This window comes from Porites lutea, chromosome 14 (genome assembly GCF_958299795.1).
Source record: "Porites lutea chromosome 14, jaPorLute2.1, whole genome shotgun sequence".
Classification (NCBI taxonomy): domain Eukaryota; kingdom Metazoa; phylum Cnidaria; class Anthozoa; order Scleractinia; family Poritidae; genus Porites; species Porites lutea.
Window position 1 is genome coordinate 19,085,434 of NC_133214.1, and position 22,874 is coordinate 19,108,307.

The 22,874-nt window shown below is 39.1% G+C and overlaps 3 protein-coding genes across 3 annotated transcripts in view; 1 reads left to right on the plus strand and 2 right to left on the minus strand.

Moving 5' to 3' along the window:
* The window catches only part of LOC140924021 (von Willebrand factor-like), a 17,012-nt gene extending 12,575 nt beyond the window's left edge, over positions 1-4,437 (minus strand). The window contains exons 1-2 of the mRNA XM_073374025.1: positions 4,212-4,437; positions 1,742-1,818 (exon numbers count right to left, since the gene is read on the minus strand). Of these exons, the coding sequence (XP_073230126.1) occupies positions 1,742-1,818; positions 4,212-4,309 (175 nt within the window). The 5' untranslated portion in view covers positions 4,310-4,437. The remainder of the gene's footprint in view (positions 1-1,741; positions 1,819-4,211) is intronic.
* Positions 4,438-13,980: 9,543 nt separating this feature from the next.
* On the plus strand, positions 13,981-14,919 carry LOC140924022 (melanopsin-A-like). The gene has a single exon (XM_073374027.1). It carries the CDS (start codon positions 13,981-13,983, stop codon positions 14,917-14,919), a length of 939 nt encoding a protein of 312 aa, XP_073230128.1.
* Positions 14,920-20,204: 5,285 nt separating this feature from the next.
* The window catches only part of LOC140923863 (proteasome activator complex subunit 4-like), a 35,726-nt gene continuing 33,056 nt past the window's right edge, over positions 20,205-22,874 (minus strand). Inside the window, exons 51-53 of the mRNA XM_073373874.1 lie at positions 22,321-22,405; positions 21,729-21,862; positions 20,205-21,063 (exon numbers count right to left, since the gene is read on the minus strand). Of these exons, the coding sequence (XP_073229975.1) occupies positions 20,929-21,063; positions 21,729-21,862; positions 22,321-22,405 (354 nt within the window). The 3' untranslated portion in view covers positions 20,205-20,928. The remainder of the gene's footprint in view (positions 21,064-21,728; positions 21,863-22,320; positions 22,406-22,874) is intronic.

The window sequence follows — 22,874 nt, forward strand, 5'->3', positions numbered from 1 at the left end:
ATTCAGATGAAAGCTACTGAGCAGTACTTTCCTGTGGTACAGTGTATTATGCTGTACATGGTGGTTCTAACTTTTGAGTCTGTGGATGAAATCCTAAAGTGTGACCATTCAGATGAAAGCTACTGAGCAGTACTTTCCTGTGGTACAGTGTATTATGCTGTACATGGTGGTTCTAACGTTTGAGTCTGTGGATGAAATCCTAAAGTGTGACCATTCAAATGAAAGCTACTGAGCAGTACTTTCCTGTGGTACTGTTTATTATGTTGTACAAGGTAGTTCCAACTTTTGGGTTTGTGAATGAAACCCACAGCGTGAGTCCATTCATGATTAATTAAAGCTTAAGTTAAGTATCTTCATGTGGCGCAAAAGAATACAAAATGGTTCCTTAACATCTGGTATATGATTCCCTCTAGTGTGGCCATCCAGTTGAAAGTGCTTATCGTGTGAGCAATTATCCTATAGGGCTATTTGACTGATTTTCTTAACCTTAAAAATATAGTCTGGGTAGCTGTCGAGATTCTACGCGCGAGTGATATCGTTTAGGCTGTTGAGCCGCGAACGCGAGTACGAACGTGGGCATCAAACTCGCAAGCGACTCGCGAGCGAAAGCGGTCTCGCGAGCGAAAGCGGTAGAGGCGCAAGCATATCTCTCACATGAATTCCCACTGTACAGACATAAACAAAAAGCGTAAGTCAGCGAAAAGATATTTAAGAAGAATACAGCATATCAGTTTTACAATTTTGTAACCGCTTGAAAGAGAAAACTCTTAAAGCTCCCTTACTCTAAATTGGACGCACAACACATAAAATTTCTTTGCCAAAATTGAAAGTGGACATGTTAGGCATAATTAGCTGATACAGGAAGAATTGTGTTTGGTACCAATTAACACTCCAAAAAAGTCCAATTCTTTATTTTCCTTTGTTAGTTATGTCGAGAAAAACTGAAAACGTCTCCTGAGAATTTTCGACGAATTAAAATGAGAGGACTGTCACCTTTGCACCTGACTGAGTGGTCAAAGTGAGAAGGTCGGTAATGAGCCATTAAAAATGACTTCACGTGCACAGCGCGTGCACAGCGCCTGAAGTCGTTCAATCAGATTCACTGAACTTCAATTTGATGCCCTCTTTTCCATATTTTTATGTAAGCCAAAACAAACCAATAAGAGAAATAACGTACGTTTTCAATAAAAAATAAAAATTCATTCAACCCAGGGTTATGAGCTTAACAAAGGCAATAGCTGGGCAGCAAAAAAAAAAAAACACGCACAAAAAGTGTACTTTTGACAGGAGATCTCCCAAGGACTTTGTTACCATGTAAATATGACTTTTTCATGAACAATGTATATTTTTCGTATTTTTTCTCTTTACCACCTTGGTTTCGATACCCAGCGTAGAATATTGTTGAACAAAAATCAAAATTAAAAAATTGTTTCCTCGTATTAAGCTCGATTGAAATGGGGCTTGTAGCTTTCTTTTTATTCATAAACTGTGAATCAGTCAACAATATTTCAGGAAGTTACTGTCGGTCATTCACTTTCACACCTATTTTACAGTTAAATATATTTCATCAAATGTTTGAGGTTCGCGTAACTTTTCTATTCAAAGCTCACGGTAATACTTTCCAGACCCGGGGATCGTCTGTTTTGTCGATTCATTTAAAAGAACAAACATCTTGTTTTAAATCATTTGCACTTTTAATGTTTATCGTCTGAAAGAATGCTAGAAATGTTGGTTTACTTACAGCTTCGCAAAGATCTTTGCCTCTCTAGCTGTACCAGACTCTCGACTTCTGTTTCAAATGTTTGTTCCAAATTATATCTGAGAAAGAGAGGGAAAAAAAACAACGACAGTTAGTAGCGCTGATTAGGGCTATCATGTGGGTTTTACTGAAACCTTTAATTCGCAAAATGAAACATTGGACATTCTTAATTTCTTAAAATATCCCTAAATGATTTTCCTAAACTGGAGTTGTATTCGGGATTAGACATTAGTCACTCAAATTTCGGCTTATTTTACTGTGGAAAAAAAAGTGGTGTAGGTTTTACGGATATGTCAAAATGTCTTGTACCGCAGAGCTATATAACAAGCAAAATCTTTTTTCAAGGTCCCTATTCCATAAATACCACAGCCTTTTTTCTTGATGGAAATGAATATATCTAACTCTTGCCAATGAGAAAAATGAAAAGTCCATACTCTTATGCAATAACAAAACATAGTAGGAAACAGAAAAGAGAGAAAATAGTAGACAAGCATCGTTTAAACATTTGACAAGAGAACATGTCTTCCTATAGCTGGCTAGAATTTGTAGGAATTTTTGAAGCAAAAACAATTAAATGCAATGGCACAAAATATTTTTTGAGGAAAATTGTGCTAGTCACGGAAACTTATGTAACAACGCAAAATATTTTGGTGGATAATAATATAAGCCAGCGTTGTGAAGAGCGAAAACCTCCATCTAACGAAACCAGTTTTTCACTATTTTCTCCAGAAAAATCCTTTTTTAGTAAAAGGGTTTAAGAAGCAAGCCAACATGTTCACTTCTTGTAATTCCGCTCCACCCTAAATAATTAAGCAACCGAAACAATCTTTTCAACATGACAAAAAGGTTCTTTAGAAGCCTTTTGGATAAAGATTCAAAAAAAAACTTCTTTTTTGATTTGCTTTCCTTAATATTTCCGAGTTACATCGTTCACAGAAAAGTGCCTTTTTGTGACCAATTGACATGTACGCAAACAGAGGTTCACGTTCTCACTGCATCTTGCCATTTGCACAAAACTGTGAACCTTTACTTTGAAAGTGTTGTTTGTTCGCGTTTGGGCTAGGTTCGCTGTTTCGTTGTTTAGGCAAGCCACACTGAAGTCGGCCCAAACGATAAGTCCGCGGCATGTTAAATTTTGATTGAATCGGTCAAAAATTGACGAGTAAAGGATTCGTACTTTTTGAGACAAAGACAGTAATTCTATATAAACATCATTTCATAACCAAAAAGTATCTATGCCGTAAATGCCGCCAAATTTTTCTTTTGATAGGAAAATGAATTGTGGGGTGGGGAGTGATAGCTTCTTTGAAACACACAAGATTTAAAATTCCCTAAATTGAATTTCCGAGACCCTCCAAGCTATCGTTTCTGTCTTTGCTCACGCCTTCGTTTATGGTACTAGCCAGAAAACACAAACAAAAAAGGTGTTGAAAACCGAATATTTCTATTTCTATTATCGCTGTTGCTATTTTAGAAATTGTAGAAAATTTTCTGGGAAAGATTCTCCACTCTTGACACTAAGAAAACATGAAGAAGAGTTGGATCGTTATGCAATAACACAAGACGGTAAAATAAGCAGAACTACAGAATTACGGTAGACAGTAGATAAGCGTTGTTAAAACTTCAGAAAAGAGAATATTTCTTTCTATTGTCGTCTTATGATTTGCAAAAAAGATTCGATGAAAAACTGTCAATTTTTGTAAGAAAAAGGAAATCGCATAAACTTATGTCAACTTTTGCTTTGAGCAACACTGTAAACGAGCGATGGTTAAAGCCGAAATTCCATCAAACGAAAACCGTTTTTACACATAACGTCCAGCAATTTCTTTTTAAGCAAAAAGTTTTAAGTCAAAATGTTTTCGTACGATATTATCTCCCCGTTATTAATCAATTTCTATCAGCAAAAATATGACAGGACAGACACATTTTGCAGAAAAGTAAATAATTTTGTCAACGAGACGAACAGGCTTCATTTGTAGCCTAATAAAAAAGAGTTTATAGATCACGTCATTTTTACATTGCTGTTCTTAACATTTCCTGTTTCCTTTCATCTCTAAACGCCTATTTTATCCATTGCTAATGTTTGACCGTAGCGTTTAAATAACCGAGTAAAACTGCTCCGCTCTCAAATTTGACGCTTGACTGTATGATACAAAGTTAAACAAAAAGAGTAAATATTAATTAATGCCTCAGCATAAGGAATGCGGCAAAATTAAGGAATTATCTTCGGTCTTTTTGAATTAAGAAACTGTACAAGCGAGAGCGAAGAAATCGATCCTAGCTTAACAGGAATGATGAACATGTGTTCGACCTTTTGGGGTATAATTAAAAGTTAAGATCGTATTAATTATAAGAACGGTAGAATAGGTAGTGAGCCTTATTCTCGATGGAGAGTTTTACAACAAATAAGAAACCTTCAACACAAGGAAAGGCAAACGGATTTCTTTCTTACCCGAATGTGTAGTCCGTATTTATCCCTTGTAAAAGTGTCGAGAAGACCAAAAGTGTCGTTAAGGGCACGGGGCCTTTAAGCTTCACTCGCTTATGCATTTGCCACTTTCCTTGTCTTCCGTTATACTTGAAGTGTTTCTCAAACTACGCCGAAAACGTTTCGAGATAGATATAATAAAAATAATTAGCCCCTTCTTCGGATGTAGTTCAAGCCTTCGAACCCTACCTGTAGGATGGAAGGTGGCTAATGCCTTATGCGAGAAGGGAAAGTGCTAATATGGAAAGGCATTCTTTTCCAAAACTTCAAATTCCTTAGCGATCTAACGTCAACAGACGCACCACTGGCGCTTGTTCACATTTCCATTTTTCATTGAACGGTTACCGTGACAATGTTCAAGACTCATCGTCCAAGAATCTTGCCTACCCACATTCATTAGGCCGAAAGGATCTCTGATTTTGTGTGTTAAACTAACGAAATAATAATTAAATGCAAGCGATTCTTTGGAAGGTAATTTTAACCTCGCTGGTTTTCTGGAATAAACCAAATCGGGCCAATTTAATTTTACGGTCATTCAAAACTTAGAATTACGATTGACTTGACGGATCTAACAGAGGAATCGCGCGATTTAAACGCAAAACTTTAAGAACAATTCAAATGCGATACAGTAAAATCGGGCATTTGTGGTTCGAGTTACGGTAATTGAATAAGTAGCTTTACAGTAAAATTCTTCAGTAGGTTTACATTTTACTTTTGATTTTTCGTGCACAAAGTGAAAAATAAGTATAAAAGACTCTGTTTACCATAAATTAAGTAAACAATATCATTTCAGATCTTAATCTTGACGGAGCGAAAATCGTATATTTCAAAAAACTTGCTTTTATAACCGTGAAATAATTCGGCATACAAATATCACGCGCTTTTCCGAATATTTTTTCCGATTTTGAAATCCGTAAAATATCCAAGATTGTTGAGTCTGAAGCGTTTCTGGTTAACTCGAATCTTTGTTTTTCATACTGTAATTATCTTATTTAATTGCAAATAGGTTTAACTTTTTAATGGTAGTGCTCCGTCTAATATTGGTTCAGTTTAAATTTGACCAGAGGTTATGGCCGGGTTGTCATTTACAGAAAAGTAAAACTGTTACTGCTGTTACCTACCACGAAAATACTGCAATTTTAATGCTTTGTATTTTATTTGTAAGAGAAACGATGTTCACTATCTATTTATATACGGTATATAAAATAAATGCATTTTGTCATTACTTTAAAAAATGACTATATATGTAACAGAAATACTAGAAACACAGTAGTGTAAGTATTACAAAACTGGCCTGAGGCAGACCAGTTGGCTAATTACAGGCATAGTCGAGGAGTTAAACATTGGAGAGTAACTATTGCCTCGCCTTTTAGAGAGGAGAAAGACATCAGATACTTGTAAAATGCCCCACAGGTGACTAAGTATACAATTGTTTGGTCTTAAAGTCGACGCATGTTTCCTTAGGTTTGGAACCACTGATAAATCCTCTGACATATGTATCAGAACTCGACAAGTTAAAATATAGCCAAAAGCAGTTTCAAGTTTTCGAAATATCGATCTTGCGTTTTGCATAAAACTATAGACCTTACTTTGAAAGCGTTTTTAGTTGGCGTTCTAATTGTGCCCGCTGTTTCAATGTGATTGTTAAAACCTCTCATATTAAAGATGTACCAAAAATATACATTGTCTGGAGATTCTGATGTCAAACACAACAAACAACCTAAAGTTACATTTTCATTGCCTTAATTATTCAGGATTCGGATTTCCGTTGGCTTTGAGCCACAGATACCATAGCTATATAGACCTTTTTTTCACAAGCGTGAGGTATCTCAAAAAAATGCCCTAAGTATGTTCTTAGCATAAGGCATGGTGAGTGTGCCGGCGATCTTTGCGAGCTGGACTAAAAAGAAAGCAAAGAAGAGATGTTTTGAGGTTATAAGGCAAGGAAAGAACGCCTTCATTTATTAAGTCTATAATTTTAGTATACCGCATCAAAATTCAGGTTCATTAATACCACTGGCAGTTAAGCTACAAAAACTGACAAAACTTCTGAACGTATTTTCGACCCTAGAATATCAATCAAAGTTTTTAATTAAGAAATTGACTGATGTCATTTTGATTTCAGTAGGAATTCTTCATGCTTTGTGGACAACACAGACGGCCCACTGGGGTCCACCCCGCATTTACCCAAAAGATAAATACTGCGAATTTTACCGACAAAATTAGCCACCGTTTTATTGAGGTCTAAATCATTTGCCAGTTTAAAATCAAATTTAACCAACGCCGTATTTTACAAGATTCGAACTGTCATTGAGCTCATTTCATGCAAAGTGCGGCGTTTGATCCAGTAAAATCGGCTGAATGCATTTGAATCGGCTGAGATGTTCTTCACGACTATACCCAAGCCATAAAGAACGCTTCACCTGATCCAAACCCGGGTGGGGGGGGGGGGGGGGGGGGGGGTAATCTTGGGAATTCTTTGTGGGGTGTGCCGCCCGATTCTTCAAATCCTGACCCTATTTCAGACCAAAAATGTCATTTTCCTGTTTTCAGACCTGGCCTCTAAAATCCATACCCGTTTTCAGACCAGAAATTATGTCATCATTACTTAGATTAAAACGAAAACAGAAAGATTTCTTAAAATCCATTTTCGAATTCGCCTTACTACTCTTTCTTTCTTATTCATTTGGAGTTGAAAAGCCAAATATTTTCATACACTCGACCCGTCGTTCCCTCGAAAACTATATCCGATTCCAGACCAAAATGGGTACAGCCTCTACCCGTTTTCGAACCGAAACGGCGCAAGGACCCAACCTTTTGGGCCTGCACATACCTCACCCTCCGAGATTCAATAAAATCAGCTGAACTTAAGTTGGTCAAACGCCGCAATTCACATAAAACTGAAGATCAACACGCACATTTCCAGTACTTGTCTGTTTAACATACTCCCTGTGGTGCCGAAGAAAATAATGTATCTACTTATTAAGACTGGTTTCAAATCCCGGCGTCGACGCCATATTTGGGTTGAGTTTTTTTGTTGGCTCTCTTCTTCGCTCCGAGAGGTTTTTGCCAGGTACTCAAGTTTTCTCCTCTCTCTAAAAAGCAACATTTCCAGATTCCATGCAATTCGACCAGGAATGGTAAACGAAGAACCTTTACGTGAATGTGCTACCTCTGAATCGTTACTTTTTTATTCATAGCATCACTGAGATTCAGTGCTACTTGAAAATCCAACAGAAGCCTGTGCCTGTAATAACCCTCTTCGCCTACACTTTCTCAAAGTCCTTCGCTCCTCGTTTCCGGTTCCGGTAGTAGGCCCCAGAGCTCCCGCTCTCTCGCTCGCTTTGCCATTGAAAACATAAAATTATAGCTCGCGCTTTGCGCTCGAGAAAAATTTTGAGCTGGACTTGTGGGCAAGTGTAATCTTAGCCTTAAAAAGACAACTTTGCATACACTTCCTTAAAGAATCATATAAGAAAATTCCATCAAAGATAAAAGCATTTCCCCTGTAGCGATCATTTTACGAATACTCATAACCTTTTTTATTGATTATGTATAGACATCGTTAGGAGAAAATTGATGTTGGTCACTCTTGATCTTCTTGATCATTGGCTGCGCATTAGCGAGTCTATCTTAATATTTCAAGCGGCGCAGTTTGTCTAATTTACACGAAAATGTGGGAGAATTCTCGTGAGAAAAGAAAAGAATTAAAAAATTAGGTGGAAATAAGAGTCTGATAACTGATGGATAGACGTAAGGTTATCCTATTATTTGGTATTATTTTAAGTAAATGTTTTAAGACCTTAGACATGTTTTTTGTGAGACTTACCAAGAAAAGACATATGCACCAAATCTGCGTCTTAAAATCAAGACATTTCTTAGAGTTGGATGCTGTCAACCTGTATTTTGACGCTCAGAATAACCAAAAATGTTCTAAGCACAAGCTCAGAGTTAAGTATCGCCAAAACGGTCACGGTTACATATCAAGGTTTTGGTGAACAGACTTGGACGGCTTAATAATGTATTTATTCCGGGAGTACGACTTGGAAATACATAACAACAAATTCAAAACTTACAGACCATAAATTACAGTGAAGCAAAGGTGTATTTCAGTTTAAACGAAAAATTAGAAAAACACTAACGTACATAAAGCGTGGGCACAGTTGGTTCTCATGGAAACGATTTGGTTGCACAAGTGACTCCTACACAAGGTCTTAATGGTTTTTCGTTTTCGTAGAAATCCTGACTCATTCTGAACTCTTGAATAAAGGATTTCTTGCCATTTGATCTTCTCTTTCAGTTCAAAGAAATTGTTCCACACCTCAATGTTTCTCTCTGATTCCGTGGCAAATTATCTAAATGGCCGTGAAGACTTGGTATTCGAATTTCAATAACCCACGTTCGATATATTTTAAAAAATTCTAACATGACCCCTAGGGTCAAATTGCAAATTTCTCACGACTCCATTGTCTCGCAATTGCCAGAAGGGACTTGAGCACAAAGAAAACCAACCAAAATATAGAGTGTTTTCACTCACCTGGCTAGCATCTATGCAAATTTTCTGAAACAAAAGAAAGCGTTTGCATAAGAAAAGAGTTCAATTCCCAGAGGATTGGTTTGGGACACCCACATGGCCGCCGTTTCATTGTTTTGGGACACCAATATGGCCGCCGTGACGTCATGTGAAATCACTCTATAGGAAACTGATCAGAAGGCCTCGGAGTCGTGTTAGAATTTTAATACATCGAACGTGAGTTATTGAAAATGAGTTATACACCAACAATCGAGTAAAGAAGCCCTTCATTTGGTCGTTTTTAAAGGCTATATATAAGGCCAATACATCGCTCGCAGTTTCGCCTGGAATTGTCGCTTTCGTTCACTCCTGAATTAAAACTTTAAAATTAACAGGTGTGTCTCAAAATCAAGCACTTTGCGGTAGCTTCAATAGTTTTCTCCAAAGTTCTAGATTACAGACCATGCGTGCTACATTGTGTGAAAGTTGGTGTTTTTTTGTGAATGTTAAATGACTGGATTTTTCTTCCAAGAATAAACACATAAAAATGGTCAAATGTCCAGTAATTGGAGACCTTATAAGGAGTCTTATAATTTTTAGTATTTTGTACTGTGGTTCAGGATTCCTAATCAGACGACATACATTTGACAGTAACTAAGGAACTTAACGAGCAACGACGACTGCGACGTCAACGACAACGGCAAAAAACCAATAGGTTTAGATTTGCAATGCAGCAACTTTGCAAGTGCATCACACTTTTTTCACATTTCTTTGCCGTAAATGCACAACTACGACGTGAAGATGCCTAATCTCGCGTGAACACAAGACAACGACTTTCTTTGTCTTTTCCTTAACTTCGATACAGCTTCGAATTCAACTCAAATTTGCCAACATTTAACGAAGTTTGAAGCACTGCGGGTTCACTTTTTAAATGACGTTTTCGTCGCTGTCGCCGTAGTTGTTGCCGGGTAAGCTCCCTAGTAAGCGCCTGACTAACAACGGGTTGCTACACACATATAGTTTCCCCAAAGCACAGACTGAGAATAAAATGACACTGATTTGTACGTAAGGAGAAGAGAGAGGGAGTGCGCTTTCCTCGACGCAGCCATTGTTTTTTTGGTTTGTTTGTTTGTTTTTTACATATTACGGCTTGTTACTTGTTGCTGTTATTTTTTCCCATGGACAAGACCCTAAGGTAGCAGGTGCCTTTCCGAGAATCTACGTAGACCTTGTCACGGTTTTCGACGCCATCTTGACGAGTAGGCAAACGCGTGAGAAATTACAGTGTTTGTATGAGAATCTAATGTCGAATAATTTCCGTAGAACGGCAGTATGTGCAGGCCGAAAAGGTTGGGTCAAGATGGCGTCGAAAACCGTGACAAGGTCTATTGACCTATCATTTTGGTACCCAAAACGACATTTGTTATCTGCCAAAATCAAGCGGGCAGTTGTCAATTTTCTGACGTTACGAATAACTAAGAGGGCATTTTGCTGAAAGAAACCACTAATTGGTTGTCTAATTTACCATGTTTGTTTACGTAAACAAAGATCGTTTTAACAGATACTGCATGCAACAAAGCAGGGGCACCCAACGTCAATTTTCGGAAAATATCTGAAAATATCTTTCGGAAGACGATTTGAGATCTAGAAGTTTCGGAACATTTGTTGTAAAATTTCTTGCTTGCCTGCCCCTTCTAGAATTTTCGAACATCTAAAATGGTATAATTGCCCATTTTCAACAGATTTTTACCCTAAAAAGGTCACCTACAATTTTCGGAAGCCTTTTTTCTGGCTGAAATTTTCGAAAAGGTAAGTTTTGATCCCTATAATTTTCGGATCAGTAGACTTTCAGCTAGGAAATCCGAATAGATGAAAAATTTTGAGGGGATAAAAGTATGTCTATATCTACCGTTTAAATACTAAAATGCGTTTGGCAATGCTATGTTTAAGTAGTTTTGAACTATATTCTCGTTGGATGCCCCTGAACAAAGCTATTCGTAAGATACTTCAAAAGAAAAGCTCAAAGCCAACCCATACTTTCACAACATGAGTGACATCAGTTGCATTACTTTGTCGATTTGAAATGAATATACAGAGACATCCCTTTGAAAAAAGTGTGAGTTTCGGATTCGTTGCGTAGAAAAACAATTTGAAGGTGAAAAGAATGAAAATAATTGGAAAACAATTAGTTGATTCAAGACATGACCCGTTCAAACTGAGTCACGATGGTTTCACGTGCACAGCGATCTCCTGATCAGCTAGCGACCAGTCTCTCATGTAAGGATTTCGTGCCGGATTTCACTTATTTCCAAGAAAGCTCCCCATATGGGGCCATAGTCCACGTTCGATATATCGAAATTCTATCATAATCCGAGGCTTTAGGGTCAAAATTGCAAATTTTTCAAGACTCCATTGTCTTACAATTCCCAAAAGAGACTTGAACACAAAGAAAACCAACCAGAAAGCCTCGGAGTCATATTGGAATTTTAGTATATCGTACGTGGGCTTTTCATCAAAAGTCACGAGCGAGTAGCACACGAAAGGAGATGAGACTCGCGTGTTCTCTCGCGGCATACCTTGCTCACAACTCGAAATGGAGAGCTTACTCAAAGGCAAGATCTCACCTAGACTTAGAGCAGTCTCCCCTTTTCTTCAGATTTATTGAAAGATTGCACACGCACGGGAGCGTCGAGCGGCGAGAGCTGCGACACGCGAGAAACGAGGGCGTTGCGCCGTTATTTTCGTGTCTCGCGCGTTTCGCTCGAGAAAAGAGGGACTGCTCATAGTCTACATCTCACCTCTTTCGCGAAACTCTCTTGGAGACGCCATTCTCTTGGCTACAAGAAAGCCTATCATTATTTGATCCTGTGGTAATTCAGCATAAAAGTTCCCTGCTCATCACATCAACTTGAATAAGATTTCGCGGAATTTTAGAGAGCTGTGCTTTTACGCCAGTTTTAGATCCTGAGAAGACAGTTATGCTAATCCTGGAAAAATCTACGTATTATTTTGTACAAAATTCTGCAGGAGTATCCTGCCTCTTGCGATTTCCAACTCTGGCAAAAATGCTTTCCGGTTCTTTTCTAAAATAAATTCAATTTGCTACGAACAACTGAACTTGAAATATGAGTTTTGATGGTCCAGTTTTCAGTTTTCTGAGACCGCATCCATGTTTCTTCATGAGCTGATTTTAAACGGCGCGTTGGGATTGACCGTATCCCGGAAAGAGAATAAGAGGAATAAACTCTAGAAATCAATTGTTTTGGCTTTCATTGTATTGCGATATTAATAAAACTGTTTGAAATAAAAATATATTGTTGTTTATAAAGTTTAAATAGTCCAAAAATCACGGTAGAAGAGATTTGTCAGAAAACTTTTGCGTATTCTTTGTCCGGAATACGAAATACCCTTAATAATAAGTTCCCAAATTGACCAAAAAGACAATTTGCTAGGAAAATTCCGGAGATTTACGAAGTTGACACGAAGACTGGTCGACAACACAAGACTGTCTATGGCACTGATTAGACAAAAAAAATATTTGCATGAATAATTAGCACACGTGATGTTTTGAAAGTTCTCAAATAGAGTATTCTTTAGCTGTGTATTGGTACCTTCCAGCCTTTGTCGAATAAATACGATGCTTGAAAGACTCCTGTGTTTCTAGAAGAGAATTCCCTTACTGGAAAAATAACAAATGTTTCGAAACAGGATTAGTCTGAGCCTCGCAACATTCCACTACCGTATATCGAGCTGCTTCCCTTGCAAAGTTCTGAAGAAAACTCGACTGGAATTTACTAAAAAAAGGCAAGTAATTCAATACCTTTGTTATAGACCATCTTTGAAAACAAAATTTCTTTGCTGCGGCTATTTATTATTATTTTTAACGGCAGCTATATTATACATCCCTATATTTTAGAGTAAAACCCATTTCCGATATCCATCACTAAAATTGTTGCACAAAATGAACAAAAATTTGAGCATTTCGTCATTCATTGGTTTCGTTATGGGAATTATTTCGTTTCGACTGAAAACAGATCTTAAATATTAACGCAAGTATTTAGAATCGTAGCACTGAAATTTTTAAATACATATTTACCTCTTCATACACGAGAGTTTGTAGACAGCGAGGGGTACGCTTGGCTTTTTATTCAAAAGTACAAGAAAATTCGACTGGATCAGTGATATCTTCATTAAAACGGCAATAACAGGTTTTTTTTTATTTAGTTCTTATTTCTACTTCTACATAAAACATAAAGAGGAACACAATCTTCTTGCTCGATACACAGGCGTAAAAAAATTAACTCGCTGTCGAAATTTGTGTTACACATAACATCTGGAACGCGATAAAATGCACATACATGAGAAAATGAAAGAAAATGTGAAAAACGTTCAGATCGAAATATTCCTAAAGTGATCCACACAAAGCAATAAAACAGCTGCCTTTCTTTTGTTTCCAAACAGGAAAGCTGTAATAAATATCTACCAGACACCTGTACAAATTTCCTGCGGGTTTTATTTTTGCAAGCTTGTTTAATCCCTAGACTAATGACTGAGTAATAACGATAAGTAGACGAAACATACGATCGTCCTGGTGAGTATAGTCCTGATCAGGACTGCTGTTGACAGACGGTGTCTTACGTATCTTCAGAGTGAGAGTGGTATAACGTCAGTTGATGGTTATTAAAACTCTGATTATTGACCTGATTGGCCAATTAGGTCGCGATGTTATTGCTCGTCTGTCAGTAACTAACAAACGCAAAATGTGAATACATTAGAATTCACTGCGCATTTGCAACTACAGCAAAGCGGCGAGTGTGGGTATCCACCCTGGGCCCCCTTGGGATTTTTGGCTTGTGTTTGGCGAGGATGCGAACCGAGCCGCAAGCCTTCGCAAGCAGAGCGCTTATATGCAGTTTTACCGCTACGAAAGCCAGAAAAAATTAAACCTCTGGGATCCATGGTAAACAGCGTCAATTTTAAGAATGAAAGGAATGTAACAAAGCTAAACTAGTTGAAACTTTTTGGTAGACGAAATCATGACGTCGCCGTTCAAAAGGAAGCCTTCCCAGTACCATTGTACATGTTTTTATTTGTTTTTTACTTCAAGACACTAAATTTGACCTTTTTGTTGATTTTCAGTTTTATTGCTCTCGGAGGCAAAAAGGTTAAAATAGCTTACATGGTTCGTTTTTTCCTGTTTGTGGGCTTGAAAACCCGAGGATGATCCTGGCAGCTGTTTCTCTTGTTATCGGAGGCTTTGGTACCATTTTAAATTTTCTCGTCTGTTTTGTGTACTTCAAGAAGCCACAACTTTTGGATGCCCCCAATATTTTTATCCTAAACATCGCAATTGGAAATATGGCTTTATCTGCAATGCTGTGCCCCTTTCTCTTCCTCTCCAACGTTCGAGGCGAGTGGATATTCGGTCAAAACGGCTGTACTCTTTATGGATTTCTTGCAGCTTTTTTCTCGCTGAGCTCCATGGTGCATTTGGCTGGCGCGGCGTACGAACGCTACCTCACCTTCCGCGCACTTGCAATCGGTTCTGAAGATTCGTTCAGTCGAAAGAAAGCTATTACTGTATCTTTGGTTTTGTGGGGTTACTCACTTCTCTGGAGTTTACTTCCGGTTCTTGGCTGGTCGAGCTACGCACTGCAGGGGACTGGAACCAGCTGTGCTGTAAACTGGACGTCAAGAGAAGCCACAGATATGGCCTACGTCATGTGCTTACTTCTGGCATGCTTTGTGCTACCAGTATCTGTGATTGTGTACTGTTATTACAAATCTTACAAGGCAATACATCAGATGACAGACTACGCCGTGCAGAATTGGAGCGAAAACGATCAAGTTACTCAAGAGGCGCTTCAAGCAGAGCGCAGACTGGCGAAAGTGGCCTTCGCCATAACATTGGAGTTTCTCTTTGCTTGGACACCGTATGCCATCTTCTCGATGCTAGGGGTAGTTGATCCAAATCTGACTACTGGAACGGCAGTTTCGATTCCGGCCTACATTGCCAAGTCCTCCGCTTGTTACAATCCGTTTATTTATGCTTTTATGTACAAGAAATTACGAATAGCCCTTTTCGAATTATGCTGTTGTAGGATGCAGACGATACAAGTTCATCCAACAGTAGCGCCAGCAGCGCACCCGAATGGTTAAGGCTTTTGTGTAGCGAATTCGACAAGTAGCGGAACCGGTCGCTACGCCCTAGTTCGCAACGCGTTCGCTACATATTACTTTCTCTAAGCCATTGAAGATTTTTCTTTAATCCCACTAGAAACACATTCTTTCTTGTTCTCTTAAACTTGCCCCTCGGAAGATGCAGGTTTTCGACTTTGCCAGTAAGCTTTAGACATGAGATAGCCAGTTGACAATTTAAACCTGTTTTAAACCTCAAAGGTCACGCTCAAAGACGAAAAACGCCTTTTAAAGCTATTTCGGCGAGGGCTTTTTTTTGGTCACTCTCGGGCCAAAACGAACCCCGACTGCCCAAAATGCTGTTTAAAAATCGAGCACATCGCGGATTCTTTCCCTGAAGCTACATATCACCTTACGATGTTTGGACTAAGCAGAAAGTCATGTTTTTTTTTTGAGGGGGGGCGGGGGAAGGGCGAGGAGGAAAGTTGACACTGATTTTTACCGTTAAATTTCTCGGATCATTATACGTTTCTGGGAAGCTACCCACCTACCCCTCCCCTAAGCCAACATCAACACTTACTTCTCACTAAGGGCAAAATGTTAGCTTAGGGGAGGAGTAGGTGGTCAGTTCCCCAGAAACGTATAATCGTCAACTCTACTTTCCCTTTTAGTAGATGTCAAAGTAGCCTCCCCCGCCCCCCTGTGTAGCAAGCATTACCGGTAGGTGGAGGGGAAGGAGAAAAAAAGGAAACGATACCTCAAGAGTGTCCAACATCAATTTTCTCCTAGCAATATCCATACATAAGCAAGAGAAACGGTTCTGAGAAATAATAAAATGATCACCCAGGGGAAAAATGCTGTGATCTTAAAACAAATAATCTCAACTAATTCTTCAAGGAAATGTAAGCAGATAAGCTTGGAGAATTTGTAAGTAGATATTGGGGCCTAAAGGGTTAATGGCAAATGGGGCCTATGAGTTGCCATGGCAACTAACCATGGAGTTGGGCTGTCTTGCACTAATTGTCATATGGATAACTCAGACTAGAGACCAATACATGTTTTGCAACCTATTATATTGTTCACGTGAAATAGGAAACATGCTACAGAGTCTAGTTTAGGCAAACTCACCCCTTGATATGTGTAAAAAATCCTTCAATTTTATGCTGTGAAAGATTGTTTTTATCTCCTCCTGTGGTGGTAAGAATAAACATCATTCAATCTACATGCTAAGCAGTCAAAGAAAAGTCTTCTATCATTCTTGACTGGATTGGCAATTATGGGGTTGCATTTTTATAAGAGTTACTAGAATTGGGTCGCCCATTTTCAACATTTTGGGGGTTAGAAAATTCAGGTATGAAGGGATTTAAAAATAGAAAGATTTACACCACGTTAAGTTTAACAAAAATGTGGCAGTTCATGTCAGGATGTTCTAGTTAAAAGGTTTTGTAAGGTGGATGCATGTTAACAAAAAATGACTAAGTTGGGATTGCAAAACTTATTTTTTTCCCAAAGTGACTAAGATGAGGCCTATAATATGATCACAGAATAGACTATAATGTGGCCGGTAGGGGTTCTTAGAGGCCAGCAGCACGTACCCAGGAAAAATCTTGGGGGGGGGGGGGGGGCACTTTAGGAATTTCTGGGTGGGGATGTGCTGCTGGGAGCCTGGAACCCTTAACCTTTACCAGAGCTAGTTCAGCTGAATTTTGCTACCCTATACTAGAGTAAACTCCCCAAATCCCCCCTATCCTAGAGTAGCTGTGTACCTAGTCCAGATAAAATCTTCAACCAACTGATCAGTTTCCTGAAAAGTGATACCCTATTCTACTCCCAAACGCTCTGATTTATATACCCTATCCTAGAGTAAACTGCTGGAAAACCATACCCTTCACAGCGGCACATACCTATATAGTCCATACATGGCAGTACCCCTCCGGGGGAAAAATAAACCCAAGTAACCCCCCGGGTGCTTATTATCTAAAAGAAACAAGGGATTCAAAGGAGCCTTTTTAACAGTAGCTGCTCGAGGCACCAACTGGCTATTACTCAGTGGGTAAGAGACAACCTTTTTACTTCAAACATGGGCAAAATTTTAATACTATTCACAAAACAAACCAAAAGTATTCTAAGCTCATGTTAAATGGACTTGCACCTCCATATCTTTGTCAGAAGTTTAAAAACAGATCGGAAGTGCACAACTGCAACACTAGGAATAGGGACCGCCTACATATACCACTCTGTAGGACGGCTACAGGTCAGCGCGTATTTACCTTCAGAGGCCAAAGGCTGTGGAATAGTCTCCCAGACGAGTTTCAGCCTATCACTAATTTAGATGTATTTAAGGTTAAAATAAAACAGCACTTTTTAAGGGTATTTTTGGAAAACTAAGTTTTAGATATTTGACATTGTAAATTAAGCGGAAAAGCCTTTTTGAGGAGTTTAATAAAGTTATTGTTATTGTTATTGTTACAACAGTGAGCCGCTATCTCATTACAAGCAACAATTGTGATTTTGAATAAGAAATAATTCAAATGCAGAGGTTTGCGAATACTACTTGTTATATTTTACATATTGATTCATAAAATGAATAAAGAAGATTTATCTTTGATGTATTTCTGTGTGTTTTGGTGTGAATGTAGTAAGTTGACTTTTTGGTTCTATAGTGTGATCAATGTAACTCATACTATCAAGAAAACATCTCAACGATCCCCTCAAGTGCATTAGGGAGCAACAATGACAGCGATGGCTACGAAAACGTTACTTAAAAAGCAAAGTCATGCTTCAAACTTTATTGTGCTTATTCCATTTTGTTCAGTTCGTCATATGTTGGCAATTTTTTCTGGAGCTGAATTCTAAAAGACTGTATCAAAGTTCAGGGAAGAAAAATGACGTTGTTGTCTTGTGATCACTTTGTCCACAAAACATGAAATTAGGCATTTTCAAAAAATTGTGATGCAGGTGCAGAGTTGTTGTTTAGCCAATCTAAAACCTATTGCTTTTTTGCCGTTCTCGTTGACGTCACCATCATTGCCGCTATACCCTTAAGCTCCATATTACTGACTTACATCACAGAATGAAAATTACATTCCACGCTTGTATTGTGAGCTTGAGATGCCTGTGAACAAACAGCATGCAAACATGAATCCTGACAAGAGCCATAAACCATTGCAGCCCAAGGACCCTGATCAACTATAAGCCCACATATTCACAATTCACCTTTTTTTAGGAAGACCCAAAAGCTTTCTATTGTTCTAGATTTTGTCTCCTCTCAACAGTAAAGTGCGTACATAATTGGCAAATTGAGCGGAAATCTAGCCCAAACTTCAATCCAAAACTAGTCAGAATATGCACTTGTAGAGCTTGGGTATCCTGTGACTTGGTTGCGTACAATCATTTCAGAAGAAGTATAACAACACGTAATTTAAATTTCAAACTAAAGCAAATTACCTTTTAATACTCAAGCCATTTCCAGTGGCATCGCTCTTCGATTTCCGCTCTTCAGGAGAACATAGCTCGACGGCTGTAGACGCCAATCGACCGACCAGAAAGGAGAATCTTTCTGCTAAGTTTACTGAATTTTTTGTACTTAAACTTGGAAAACGATGTTTCATTCAGCTCTTGTCTACTTCTGTGGCCTTCGCGGCAGCTGGAAACAGACATAACGAGTATTGATGTAGAATTTCTCTCTTGTGCAAAAACTGCCGCCATCTTGCTTCTCTTCGGGCCCAGTCTCCCTTTTGTCGGATAAAGCACGGGCCCATTTGTATTGGGGCGAGTGAAAAATTACACCGAGCATCCAATCAGGTGCGAGCATAAATAGTCATTTTCTCTAACGTGAAGATGCCAGAACCTCCGAAGATGGTCTTGATTTCGGAGTGACATGGGCATCAGGATAAATGGGTATGATACATTTTAGGTGTCACTTTAGACTGGGTAGCGAGCGGGTAGGTGGCCGTTTCGGGGTCAAAAGAAAGGATGGAAACCGCACGTGCGAAGCAAGCGTTTCCGATCGAGTTATTGTGCGAAAGTTGAGACGAGAAAAAAAATAAAATAAAAAAGGGGGAGGGGAGGGGGAAAGAGGAGACGCCCACGACTCTGTTTTAACATTTCACGTTTCGGTTAAAAATTGACAACTTGTCAGCATAGGAGTCAGTAACGTACCGTAACTAATAGCTGAGCTCAGTCGCGCGCGAAGCGCCCGAGCGGAGCCGCAGAGCTAAGAAAAAATGTATCCATCCGAGAAAATTTAGTTATGACGTAAGCGTACGACCTCCCGTCCGTAAAGACCCTGGGGAAGGGGGAAGGGAGTCAGACGTCAGCCCGTCGGGGGAGGAGTATCTCATAACTGAAGTGAAATTTTGCATTTCAAGCAACTCGCTTGTTTCGGCGGTTAATCACATGACCGCCCGGACTTCTAGAGAGAAAAAACAACAACAACTTTCTTTCTACTAAATTTTTATGTCTAAATTAAATTAGAGAACAGAGAAGGAGCAAGAGCGAGATATGACAACGGAGACCAATTTCGTTGGAAGGAAAACATGAAAATTACATAGCGGCGGTTAGGAAATGAGAAATGCTAGCGGCTACCAAAGTAAAATGAGAAAAGCGTCAAAGTGTCGCAAAGAAATGATTTGTCTGGAGGTTTGCAGAACGGTTGAAGTGGAGTTGCTAGAAACTCACTGTCACTGAGCTATTTTCGTATCAACTGTTCCGTAGACTTCGCGCTGGAAACTCGTCTCCAGCCCATGTCGAAAGGTGCTCAACAATACAAACAGCTAAATTTGCAACCTTTTGCAATCTTTAGCCTCCCCTGCGCACTGACGTTCTTAGGGCTTCGTAAAGCGGGGAAAAAACGTCTGCGTCAGCGTGGAAGGCTAAAGAAACTTTTAATTTCATATCGCTTGTCCATGGCGGCTTTAGCCAGCTGTCGAGTACCAAAAATGTTGTATTACCGTTTATTTATCTCTAACAAACAGTCCATTTTTTTCCGTCAGTTGTTCAAGATTTGGACAGCAATAGGGGGAGGAGGAGGGTATAAAAGGTGGCCATGCACCTTAATACAAAAGTAAACTGTAACATTTTCTGTAAATAAATCTTTGGCTGTCAATAATAAAGTAAAGACCTTAGATAACATTTTTATCCTTAAATAACTGTTCTCTTTTCTTCCAGAGTGTAGACTAGTTATGTAGTTCTAAAGCTTCAGCCTAAGGGTCAGATAGGGAAGAAATTCTGCAATGATACCATTCAAATGAAACCCCTTTCAAAGTCATATGATATGAATCTGTTCGTTTTGGAAAATCTACAAATTAAAATTTGAAAAGTTTCTTTAATTCTTCAAGACTACGGGAACTCTTCAGAGATGAAGACCTCGCTACCTTTCAAAAAATCATAAAACCATAAAGCTACGCAGAGCATCAAAAGACCCTTGGTTTACAATGATACAGATCATTCGATTCTAAATCTTCAATGTGGTCAGTTGACCGATTTTGGTGCCAGTGGCTTGAGTTCCATCCTAAAAAGAACTTCAAATTGTCGAAAAGCGATGGGTCCCCTTAATAAGATTTGACAATAATGATACAAGCGCGTGACAGCGGTGTTTAATGGATTTGCGTGACTGTAACTCTTAAGGTGACTGCATGGCTACCGGAGTGTCTGTGTCACGCACTTAGCAAGTATTGCGTTTTCAAAACTGGAACCAAAATATATAGCGTGACTTTCCACAGAACCTGCCTGCGTGACCCAAACCAGGTGTAGAAAAGACGCATGCTAACATCACAACTTTCAGCAGTTGATCATACGACAACAAAACGACGATAGAAAAAAACTCCTTCAACACAGGGCAATTATCGTAGGAAAAAAGGGATCGTGAACGCAGATGTCGTCACTACTGTAAATCCTTTTCTGGAATTTGTCAGAAGGGCTTCTTATGACAAGAGCAACGTGTTTTGCGGAAGAAACAGTTCTGTTGTCATCAGCAGACATCAGTGCTAAGTCCTTTGTGGAGTTTTCGTTCAAAGCAACTCGAGCCATTTAAGCGTAGTAACATGGCGAGACCAAAAGATCTGTCAGCACCAAAAGCTGATCCTCAGTGAATTTTTGTTTGTGTTCCTGCCAATTATCATGGTGAGTTCGACGGAAGTCCGACATCACTTTCTTTACTGTTGCCTACAGAAGCAGAAAAAAAAAACACGATAAGCGAAGTACGCCTAATTCTTAAAAACTTGCTTTTGAATTGTTATATTTCTAGCTCTATTTATAAACTCTCTTCCTCCATCCCGCACCCCTTATTCCCCTACAAAAGAATAACATAAATCATTCTTTACCAAGAAAAAAGGCATCAGTTAGATCATTTTAAGGTTTATGAATAGAGGTAGAGATGAAGGCAGGAAACGGGAAGCTTCTATTACAAGATCGACCGACCTGACATCGAGGAGGATAGTGATTATGATGATGGTGATAATGATAATGATGATGATGATGACGATGATAATGATGACAATAATTATGATGATAACGACGATAACGATGACGATGACGACGACGACAAGGAGGAGAAGGAAGACTGTGGTTATGATGATAAGAGGAAGGACGATGATAATGAGAAGAAAAAAACAAAAAAAAAGGAAAAGAAGAGAAAGAAATGCGGGGAGGAGGAGTGAGAAAATAAGAAAAGTTTACGCAACGACCAAGACGAAGGCAACAGCATCGACAAAACAATACATCTCACACTTTTTTCAGATTTGATACATTTCGTCGTCGTCCTCTGCTCAGTTACGACGTGAAATGCCCTAATGTCACGTGTTTTGGAGGACGAGGGCAAGCCGCCTTACCTGTATTGGATGCGGGTCATGCAGATGCTCGCCAAGATCCAGCAAAATTTGTGGCATCCAAGAGGGGACGTCGTACGGAAAGGCTTGGACACAACTTGCTAGGCCCAGCACTCCGGCGTGACGGTGGATCAAGGCTGGAAATAAAAAGACTCAAGTAAGTGAAAAGCACGGTCAGTTGGTTAAAATTAACAAGGACAAGAATGCTTACAAACAGACAAGCCAAGTTTTAAAATGAGGACTGAAAAAGAAAGTATTCGTCTAACGATATCATCTTTATTTCCTTATCGATCAAATTAGTATACTTGGAGCTTGTTCCATTTTTCCTGCTTCACTGCCTTTGCAGTACCCGAGTGTGTGTATTTGTATAAATAAACGGGGACTGATGTTCGCAGTCAGCTTTCCCATTTAACACGGAATGATTCATTGCTTTTTTGATGTTCACCATTTCAACAATAGGGAATAGGGAAAACACCCAATTACAAGCTAAAAATGTAACACTGCGCTTTCGATCAACGGAACCGCCAGTGAAAAGCGGTATTTTAATTGGTCAGTCCTCAGACCACTAAAATGTCACATACAACTTGGGTATTACCTGCGTCATTGTTCAATCCATTGACGCCTATTACACCTTTTTTCTTCTTCTTGAGCTTGGTGTTCGCCATCTTGGTAAATTGTTTCTAAAGAGAAGTAAACAACACTTATAAGCAGGGTTTTTTTCACCAACGGCGCCTCTGTTATTGGCTGATTCGAGGTGAAAGGATGAAAACTGTTCTCGCCAAAAGTCTGTAAGTGGGTCTTATGGAAAAATCTGTAACGTCAGAGGGTAACATTCCACTGATTTACTCGCTAATTTAGATTCCTATTTTGTTTACTTTTGACACAACAAAAATTTGACCCAGCTGCGACGAGTTTAACATTCCGTAGGACGTGGAGCGGTAAAAACTATTCAAGGAAGCCGCCACGCATGAGTGCTAGCTAGATACCTCGGATTTCTGATTAAAACATTCGCCCATGTAAGGAAATCTGAATTCCACGCCGTGGATTCCGGAATTCCAGGTACTGGATCCCGGATTCCTTGTCTGTGGAACCTGGATTCCGGATACCAATCCTCAGTGGAATTCCGGATTTCTTGAGCTGTATTCTAGA

Excerpts from the sequence above, each read along its gene's own strand:
- LOC140924022 (XM_073374027.1), top strand. The coding sequence starts at position 13,981 with ATGATCCTGGCAGCTGTTTCTCTTGTTATCGGAGGCTTTGGTACCATT.